This window comes from Lethenteron reissneri, chromosome 36 (genome assembly GCF_015708825.2).
Source record: "Lethenteron reissneri isolate LAM-NWPU_2019-01 chromosome 36, ASM1570882v1, whole genome shotgun sequence".
Taxonomy (NCBI): Eukaryota; Metazoa; Chordata; class Hyperoartia; order Petromyzontiformes; family Petromyzontidae; genus Lethenteron; species Lethenteron reissneri.
In genome coordinates this window covers 12,704,011-12,714,209 of record NC_083814.1, presented here as the reverse complement: position 1 = coordinate 12,714,209, position 10,199 = coordinate 12,704,011, and the positions used below count along the sequence as shown (strand labels likewise).

Below are 10,199 nucleotides of genomic sequence, written 5' to 3'. Positions count from 1 at the left end.
TGGGGTCGAGGGGGGGGGTCGAGGGGTGTAGGGTCGAGGGGGGGGGGGTCGAGGGGGGGGGGTCGAGGGGTGTGGGGTCGAGGGGGGGGGTCGAGGGGTGTAGGGTCGAGGGGGGGGGTCGAGGGGGGGGGGTCGAGGGGTGTAGGGTCGAGGGGGGGGGGAGTCGAGGGGTGTGGGGTCGAGGGGGGGGTCGAGGGGTGTAGGGTCGAGGGGGGGTCGAGGGGGGGGGGGTCGAGGGGGGGGGGTCGAGGGGTTGTAGGGTCGAGGGGGGGGGGGGGTCGAGGGGGGGGGTCGAGGGGTGTGGGGTCGAGGGGGGGGGTCGAGGGGTGTAGGGTTCGAGGGGGGGGGTCGAGGGGGGGGGTCGAGGGGTGTGGGGTCGAGGGGGGGGGTCGAGGGGTGTAGGGTCGAGGGGGGGGGGAGTCGAGGGGTGTGGGGTCGAGGGGGGGGTCGAGGGGGGGGGGGGTCGAGGGGGGGGGGTCGAGGGGTGTAGGGTCGAGGGGGGGGGGGGTCGAGGGGGGGGGTCGAGGGGTGTGGGGTCGAGGGGGGGGGTCGAGGGGTGTGGGGTCGAGGGGGGGGGTCGAGGGGTGTAGGGTCGAGGGGGGGGTCGAGGGGTGTAGGGTCGAGGGGGGGGTCGAGGGGGGGGGGGTCGAGGGGGGGGGTCGAGGGGTGTAGGGTCGAGGGGGGGGGGGGTCGAGGGGGGGGGTCGAGGGGTGTGGGGGTCGAGGGGGGGGGTCGAGGGGTGTAGGGTCGAGGGGGGGTCGAGGGGTGTGGGGTCGAGGGGGGGGTCGAGGGGGGGGGGGTCGAGGGGGGGGGTCGAGGGGTGTAGGGTCGAGGGGGGGGTCGAGGGGGGGGGGGTCGAGGGGGGGGGTCGAGGGGTGTGGGGTCGAGGGGGGGGGTCGAGGGGGGGGGTCGAGGGGTGTGGGGTCGAGGGGGGGGGGGTCGAAGGGTGTGGGGTTCGAGAGGGGGGGGGGTCGAGGGGGGGGGGGTCGGGGGGGGTCGGGGGGGGGGGGGTCGAGGGGGGGGTCGGGGGGGGGGGGTCGAGGGGGGGGTCGAGGGGGGTGGGGTCGAAGGGTGTGGGGTCGAGAGGGGGGGGGGTCGGGGGGGGGGGGTCGAGGGGGGGGGGGGTCGAGGGAGCCGCGGCAGGTTCACGGTGGAGCGGTGTGCACCTCGTCGTGGTGACGGGGCCCTCTGCCCGTGCGCGCTGCCCGCATGACATCACAAAGAGGTGTCGATGGCAGCTGCAGCAGCAACAGCAGCAGCTGCCGTGTGGCGGCGCCTCGCTAGTGGAGGGAAACCTGTCCAGCAACTCTAGATTTGTCCAGTAACCCCACTTGGTAAAAGCTCCATCTGTCGCACAGTTCCAGAGTCCACCAAGCCGCAATCCGTGACCGCCTTTCCATTGACTCCCAGTGGCCTGCACAACGCTGGGTGCACGGGCGGCATCTGGGACCCCAACCTGTAGGGCCTAGATCACCCCACCCCTGGGAATGTCCAATGCCATGCTTTGCGCTCGTGTCTTTAACGTGGACTGAAGTCCAAAGCTTCTCGCGGTGTGTTTGTATTGTTGGGTGGTGGTGCAACGATGGTCTGAACAACGACTCATTTGGTTTGATTGCTCTGACGGGCACCTTGCTGCATGGTGTCCGTGTCCTTTCCTTGACTCGGGTAAGCCCTTTGGTCGACACGACGGCTGTTGCTCGTAAAGAACCGGTCTGTAGTGGCTCAACTCCAGGATTCGGGCACCCGCTCCGCGCTCTAGAATATTTACAGATGTGGATACCAGCCAAGGGCAGGGATTCAACGCCTGGCATGCCCCACACGCACCTTCGAACGCACTCAATTTGAACGTTTAATGTGTTGTGTGCAATATATTTTACAATGTCTCCGCTAAATCGATAACCCCCACAAACTTGTTCGATGCGTTGTTTTTCATGGCGACTGCTTTCGAAAGGGCATGGCCTTCGCGGCAATAATTGCAGGAGGAGGTGTTTCGGTTTCGGATACAACATCAAATGGACACCCATCGCATTGGCACTCGTGGCGAAATATGCAAAACACACGCGCTTAGACAATGTGAGCGTTGTCCTTGAGACTTTTATTGGCCTGCAGCGGAAACGGCCTCCGTTTTATGGCTTTGTCTCTCCACCGGTGTGAGAGCAGAGGACGCCAAGAGGCGAACATCACTAAGGCGCAAAGTATTTAAATTTAGAAACATTTGCTAGAACTGCTCAACGCGAGCTGCGTTTTAATGCGGCGATGTCAGCGCTCGCGGCACGGCAGAGTCTCGGACCCAGAGCACGCGGTATGATCGTCGGCTTGTGGAAGTGGTCGTGACGCTTTCTTGTGTGGCATGCGTTACAACTGCATTGTACATACTGATTGATGTCATAATGGGAGCGTTGAACGGTGTCTAACACCGTCACTCGTGCGATGCTATTTGCACGGTGCGTCTGTCCGTCAGCTGTTCCTCCTCCAGCCCCACTCGGACCGGAGTCTGTCGCGGTGCTGCGGTTCCCTGCCACGTGACGATCCCCAGGCGCCCCTGGTGCCCACTGCTGCCCGGCACCAGCACAGTCACGTGGTTCACATTGCCCGGCCGCAGTGGCTTTGCCCCTGGCGTTTTGAAGTTGTACCTGGTGCAGGGCCTATACAGATCCTTCAGCAAGAAACTATTTGAAGATACGATTTTTCGTTGCAACTAAAACGTGTGGTGTCTACGTGTGGTGTCTACGTGTGGCGCTTACGTGTGGTGTTTACGTGTGGTGTTTATGTCGCCAGCAATGAAGCCGGATGTGTCAACAACCCGAGCCAACACTGACAAGCTGGAAGGAAGCGACTACAAACTGCCCAAAGCTCTGCAGTCCTATGATTATATTAAGATTGTCTTTAAGGTACCTTTTATTTCTGACAATGACGTGTGTTTTTTTCAAAATCAGCACCTGGATAAAAGAAAACCGCGTAATCTCATTTGCAGTCGGGGCAGGTGGCGCCTGCACTTTCGCTGCACCGCCGTCTTTGGCCTCATGGCACCTCGACGTCCCACGGGAAGCTCGTCTCAGCATGTTGCGGTGATCCACCAACCCTCGCCGCAGCTGCCCCCCCTCCCCCCTTCCCCCCCTCCCCCCTTGCCTCCCCCCCCCCTCCAGCGCTTGATCGGCGCCATGTGCGCGGCTGCAGCGCCACCACCCGGCCGCCTCCTCGCGTCGCCCGACTTGCGTTCAGCGCTGCTGCTGCTGCCCCCCCCCCCCCCCCAGTGCCGCGTGAGTGGAACACGACACCACGACCACGTGGTGTGTGTGCGGCGGGGTCTGCCCGTCTAACATGGCCCCGATGTGTTTTTTTAAATTTGATTTTACCAGGTCAGGGCTGCAGAGCTTAATTAGCGCTTTTTCAGAAGCGACCTTTCTACAAATGACAGCTCAAAGAAGTGGCTTGTGGAAATGTATCGCAGTCACATACCCTTAAACGCATGTTTCTAAAAACTATAGGACCCATCTTGATCCACGCGACCACAGAACATGCAAACTCCAAATACACAGCAGGCAGTCAGGGTCGGGATCCGAACCCAAGACCTCCTGCGTACCAGGCGAGGGAGTTAACATCTCCCAGCCACCGCTGCACCGAATCCCAGGAGATTGGCGGTCGTCTGAACGGGGCTGCAGATTGCGTTGTGCGCCCAGCAGGCGCACACAGTTGGTGACAGTGCGAGAGAAATGAAGGAACGCTTCGGACGAGATGGTACGGCGGAGACGAGCATGTAGAATGAAAAAAAGGCGACTGAGAAGATCGCGAGGGATGTGCGCCGGACGGATTTAAGTGGGAGCGCTGTTGCGAGATGCTTGGGGGTGCGGGCGTTGCGGCTCCGGGCGTGAATCCGCTCCGTCTCCCCACGGAGCCACCCAAGACCCACAACGCCGTCGACGCTACGCATTGATATTTGTTCAGCATCGCCGCGGCCGTTAAAATCGACGGAACGTTTGTTTGGAAAAAAAAAGCGATCGGACGGAACAGAACCGTGGGTGACGTTCCTGCAACGCACATGGCCGAATCGCCAGCGCTCGTCGCGTCTCGCAAGCTAAGCAAGCTTGGGCCTGGCTACCAAAGCGATATGGCTGACCGCCGTGCAAACCAGGTGCTATAGGCTGCGGCCAAGTGCCGTAACGTGTCGTGGTACACCGCCTTTAAACCCGCACTGCCCAGCCTGGTGAAGTATGGTCAAAATAACCCTTGCTACCCGCTCGACGTGGCGAGGGAGGGACGGGGGGGGGACGCGAGGGGGGGGGAGCTTCATCCAGCGGTGGATTGACCACGAGTTCCTCGGTCTTCGGCTGGGCGCGATGTGGCCTTGGGAAGGCCGGGGTCATCTCAGTAGAAGAGGGTCACCTCGGCCCTTCGTGTCGCCAGCTCGTCGAGTTTGCTGCGGCCCGCGGGGCCGTGCTCATTGCCGTAGAGGCTGGGGAGAGAGACGCGGGGGGGGGGGCGGTGTAGTGGTGAGAGCATCACCGCGCTATGGACCCGGCGACCCGAGTTCGACTCCCGCTCACGGCTCACTATCGGTGATGGGCCTCTGCTAGGTCGACTCAGCCTTGCTATACGAGTACCTGGTGCGGTGTGTAAACATCGCCACTGGGGAGACAAAGGCGGTCGGGTGTGGTGCTGGCCACCCACCCACCCCCTCGTGCGCCGTGCCGGCCTTCATAGGTGCTACTCGTTAACAGCACTTGACCCAACAGCCTGTTCAAGGCTACACGGGAGATCTTTGTTTGTGGTTGTGTGAGGAGGGGGCGCACTCACTTCAGCTCCTGCAAGCCACGGTTCGATCCCAGGGCATCGACCAGGCGCTCCACACCCGCGTCCTTGATGCAGTTTTTCCAGAGCCTGGGGTAAGGGGGCGAGTGTGGGGCATGGTTGGGCATTGAGTGGGGGGCATAGTTGAGCATTGAGTGTGGGGCATGGCTGGGCATTGAGTGGGGGGCATGGTTGGGCATTGAGTGGGGGGCATGGTTGGGCATTGAGTGGGGGGCATAGTTGAGCATTGAGTGTGGGGCATGGTTGGGCATTGAGTGGGGGGCATGGTTGAGCATTGAGTGTGGGGGCATGGCTGGGCATTGAGTGTGGGGCATGGCTGGGCATTGAGTGGGGGGCATGGTTGGGCATTGAGTGGGGGGCATGGTTGGGTATTGAGTGGGGGGCATGGTTGGGCATTGAGTGGGGGGCATGGTTGAGCATTGAGTGGGGGGCATGTTTGGGCATTGAGTGGGGGGCATGGTTGGGTATTGAGTGGGGGGCATGTTTGGGCATTGAGTGGGGGGCATGGTTGAACATTGCCCCGTGGATGCGCCGCCAACGGAGGGCAGAGCAGCGATGCTGACAACGGACGAGGGGGGGCGCGCGTGTCCACGCTGAGATATCTCGGCGGTGCGTCCCCAAATCGGCGGTCGGGCAACTCGTGGCGCTCGCTGGCTCCGTCTCGTGTCCACCGTCCAGCGGCGAGAGCCTTGGACACTTTACGCGGTCAAATGCGGTGCGTGCGTCCCGTTTAAAACGGTGCTCTGTTAACAACACTTGCCCCAACAACCTGTGGAGGCTACACGGGGCTTCTCTCTCTCTCCCGTGTGGTGTGTGTTTGTCTCTGTACGTGTAAACACGCAGTGTATATGTAAACACACAGTGTAAACACACAGTGTGTCGAGTAGAAGGTGAGACGCACTTGAGACAGGCGAGTGTCGAGTTCCTCTCCAGGGCTTCCGCCAGGTGCTGGGCGCCCACGTCCGTGATGAAGTTCCAGCCCAGGCTGGAGACCGTGGGGGGAGGAGGGAGGAGGGGGAGGGGGGTGATCGTACTTGTCGTGACTTGTCACGGAGGATTATTTTGCAGATGGCCCTGATGTTTGCTAGTGGCCGTGCTACCGTGAATCAGTGGCAATTATGAGAACCGGTCCTGGGCCTCTTCCTCCTAGGTCGACTGAGCCTCAAATGGGTACTCGGTGCGGTGCGTGCACATCGCCACTGGGGAGACAAAGACGGCCGGGCGTGGGGCTGGCCACCCACCCCCTCGTGTGCCGTCCCGACCTTCATAGGTGCTCGCTCACAGCACTTGCCCCAAGAGTCTGTCAAGGCTATACGGGTGATCTTTGTCTTTGTGTGAGTGAGTGTGCGTGCATGTATAGTATGTGGACTGTGGTGGTGGTGACTGAGTGGCTGCGTATGTATTGAGTGGTTGTGATGTTGCGGTGGTTGTGCTATTTACGGTTGGTACGGTGGCGGTTGTTGAGTTGGTGGTTGTTTGTGGTGGCGGCGGCGGTGGTGGTGACTTACTCGAGCACTCGCAAGGCAGATTGGCCTCTCAGCGCCCGAGCGAGACACCTCGCCCCTTCGTCTCGGATCCCGTTCCCAAACATCCTGGCGACAAACACGGGGGGGGGGGGGGGGGAGCAGCAGCACGGACTGTGAGGCCCTGTGAGCGCGTCGCTCTCCACGCGGCCACAAGGCACGAGGGTGGCACCACAGTGGCATCCTCGCCAAGCGACGGCCCAGACGCGGCACAGACATGCGAGCTTGAGACGGACACATCGGGGAGACCGAGGCAATGCGACAAACGGCACAGACAGGCGAGTTTGAGACGGACACATCGGGGAGACCGAGGCAATGCGACAAACGGCACAGACGGTGTGAAGACAGTCACGAGGCCACGGGCCAGGGAGATGGCACAGAGCGCGTCAATTCACAGCGCATAGACTATGGCACAGAGACCCGGGTGAGACGGACAGAAGCGTGCGGCACGGACCTCGAGTCAAGACCACGGGAGAGAGAGAGAGAGAGACACGTGGAGACAGAGAGACGCGACACGGGCCTCACTCGAGGCTGTGGATCATCGCCACGCCGGCTGCCAGCGCGCGCGCCCCGCCGGGTCCCACGCGGCAGTCGCGGAGCTGGAGGCGGCAGGGCGCTCCGGCGCGTAGGGCGGCGGCGGACAGCGCCCAGCACTCGTCGGCGCTGAGCGCCAGCCCGGCCACGTCGAGGCCGCCGCGGAGAGACGCCGCGAGGCGCCGCGTGACGCGCGGACAGCCGAGCTCCCTGGCGCAGCGCGCGGCCCACACGGCGCCGGCCGGAGAGCCGCCGTGCAGCCAGCGACGGGACAGCCACCCCCACAGCATCCCCCGGACCCCCTCTTGCACGTCGTCGTCGTCGTCGTCATCGTCGTCGTCGTCGTGAACATCATCGGCAGCGGCAATCGCGCCGCCGCAGCAGTCCGTGTCATCTTCATCTTTCTCGGCGGCGGTATCGCTGCTAGAATCGCCGTCGTCACCGTTGCACTCCTCATCGGCGTCCTCGTCAGGGGCAGGATCAGTGTCACTGCAAAGGTCTTCGTCCACAAAGCAAGAGCCGCTTAGAGGTCGTGTGTGGATGTCCACCTTCGCGTTTCCCTTCCCTCTGTTTCCAAATCCGAAACGTCCAAGTCCCGTCTCACGCATGCCAAGTTCTCCCAATCCCAAGTCTTCCCAACCCAGATCTCCCCACCCCACGTCTCCCCACCCCACGTCTCCATTCCCCAGCTCTTCCAATCCCACGCGTCGCAGGAAGGGGCGAAGTTGGGGCGAGAACAGCCCAAACACGAACAGCTCAGTGAGGTTGCCACTGGCACGAGCATGACCGCTCTCGCTAAAACTGCTGCTACTACGCTTGCTGCTACTGCTGCTGCTGCTACTGCTGCTACTACTGCTGCTGCTGCTACTGCTGCTACTGCCGTCGCTCCGAATCCTGCGCTCCTCTCTCTCCCAGCGCGGTCCCAGGGGCCGCTCCAACGCCGCCTCCAGGGCCGCCTGAAGGTCTCCGCGGGCCCCGAGCGCCACCGCGTGAAGAGCCACCAGGAACTGGCGCAGGACCCCGCGGAGAGGCTGCGGCAGCGGGACGAGGACTCCCTCGGAGCCGCAGCGGCCGCAAGCCGTCGGCGACCCCCCGCTCCACGCGGCCCGCGCCATCTCCATCACCTCGGCCCCGCCGCGGCCGCCGAGGCCGAGCGCGCCGAAGAGGTGCGCGAACACCTCGGTGAGGCCGGGAGGGCCGCGCTCCCCCACTCGGGGGTCCCTCCACAGTTGGCAGAGCACGGCGCAGAGGTGCGGGGAGCGAGAGGCGCTCCGCAGCGCCGGGTGCGCGTCCACCACCGCCGCCAGCTCGCCGCGACGCCGCGGATTCCCGGCCACTCGGGCCAGCGCCTCGCGCCGCTCCGTCCGCCGAGAGGCGCCGCGGCTCCGACCTCCCGTCCAGCGGCACGGCTCCGTCGAGCACATCCTCCGGAAATCCGCGGCTCTGCGCGACGCAAACCCCGCACCCTCGGGGTTGAGCGGGGAACGCGCGACGGGGCTCGAGCTCCAGCGCGAGCTCGCGGGTGCCGCGAGGTAGACCCCCCTGGCTCGCGTCGCCGGCCGCACCCTCGACTCCGGGGCCCCCTCCGTCGGGGTCTTCGGGCCAGTCCCACCTCGCGGCCACGGTCTCCTCGAGTTGCCCCCAGAGCGCGCGTGCGGTGCGTTCCCCGCGGCACGTCGCGATGTCGAGGAGCTGCCGCGCGCGGTCGTGGCGCACGGCGTGGGAGCGGACGCGCTCGTAGTCCTCCCAGGAGATCGCGCGCGCCCCGAGCAGCGAATCGAGCACGGGGGGCAGCAGCCCAGCGGCCAGGGCGCGAACGAGGGGCACGCGGTGCGCGAGGAGGCGCGCGGTGCACGGCGCTCGCTCCGAGTCCTCCTCCTCCGCCTCCATCGCTCGACCGCTGGGGCACACGGCGAGATGATGGGCACACGGCGAGGTGATGGGCACACTGACGGGTCGATGGCGAGATGTGAATGAGTGGCGAGTGAGTAATAAAATGATTGTTGAGAGAGTGGTGAGTAAGCGGTGGGAAAGCGGTGAACTCGGATCCACACCGCCCGCTCACCTCTATCGCCTTTCCTCTTCCACCAGGCGGGTGGATGAGTTTCACAGCCTCGGCCGGGAATGTGGAATGTTCTGCCCTGGCTCGATCGCGACGCCCGGGCGGGATCGAGATGAGAGCGGTCTCAGCTCCGCGCCGTTTGTTGACCGAGCGTCGGAGGCGAATCCGAACCTAGCGGGTCATGGGCTGGCGACGGGGAGTGGCCTGAGATCTGTTTCACGGGACAAACTTAGGATTGGCGAGAGCGATAAAGCTTTCTCCCGTAAATAGAACGCATGTTGACCGCAGCTCCTGGATTGATTCCCTGGAGCCAGGCTGCGCCACCCAGCTTATCAATTAAAGGTAATGCCTTACCATGGTGACCATGGTGACCATGGTGACGATGGTGACGATGGTGGACGCGTCCCACGTGACTTGGGGTGCCCCGGTTGAAATGAAGACGGAGGAGACGCCCGGTGTGCACGCGCGCATGTACACGTGTGGGGAGCGGTGGCGCAGTGGTTAACGCACTAACCCCTACGAACCCGGCAGAGACCAGAGGTACGATTCCCGACTCACGACTCGTATAAGTGGCGCGTATCTGAACCGGACCTGGGCTTCTCGAAGGTCGACTCAGCCTTAAATTAGTACATTGATGTGGTGTGTAAACATCAGCAATGGGAGACAAACGTGGCCGTGCGTGGTGCTGGCCATCCACCCCCTCGTGTGCCGTACGGGGCCTTCTTGGGTGCTGCTAATGTCATCTCCTCCAATAGTCTGATGAAGCTATACGGGAGGTTACGCACGTGTGTCACGTGTGTCACGTGTGTCACGTGCAGAGAGCTCGTTCGTGTTATCCGGCAGTCACCACGTCACGTGGGGACGAGTGAAGACGATCCGTGGGGTGGTCCCGAATCATGTGGATTGGGAAACACCCTCGAGCTCGATGTCACTCGTGATCATGACTACGCAGCGTGCACGCGCAGGAAGTGGTTGGGGCAGTGGAGGAGGTGGCGGGTTGGGGTGAGGAGGCAGTGGTAGGGGTGGTGGAGGAGGTGGTGGCAGGGGGTGGAAGGGGGGTAGGTCAGGTGAGATGAGGACCACGTGGGAGCGGAGAGCGACTCCGCGCCACGACCCTCGAGGCGGCAACCGCGACCCAGCGCGCACCCCCCCCCCCCCCCCAGGCAACTCCTCTCCCTCGCCTGCAACTCCTCTGCACCCCCCCCCCCCCCTCTCTCGCTCCTCGTGACATGTCTCGTTATTTCTGCATTTCTCTCATCTCGCTGCAGGCA

The 10,199-nt window shown here is 63.5% G+C and overlaps 1 protein-coding gene across 1 annotated transcript; it reads right to left on the bottom strand.

The window, feature by feature from the left end:
- Positions 1-3,588: 3,588 nt before the first annotated feature.
- Positions 3,589-9,938, bottom strand: LOC133351177 (uncharacterized). Its single transcript, XM_061566188.1, has 6 exons — positions 8,932-9,938; positions 6,858-8,766; positions 6,318-6,401; positions 5,711-5,794; positions 4,795-4,878; positions 3,589-4,453 (listed from the first exon to the last, which is right to left on the bottom strand). The coding sequence occupies exons 2-6, from the start codon at positions 8,288-8,290 to the stop codon at positions 4,366-4,368; spliced, it is 1,773 nt and encodes a 590-aa protein (XP_061422172.1). The 5' UTR covers positions 8,291-8,766; positions 8,932-9,938; the 3' UTR covers positions 3,589-4,365.
- Between the last annotated feature and the right edge of the window lie 261 nt (positions 9,939-10,199).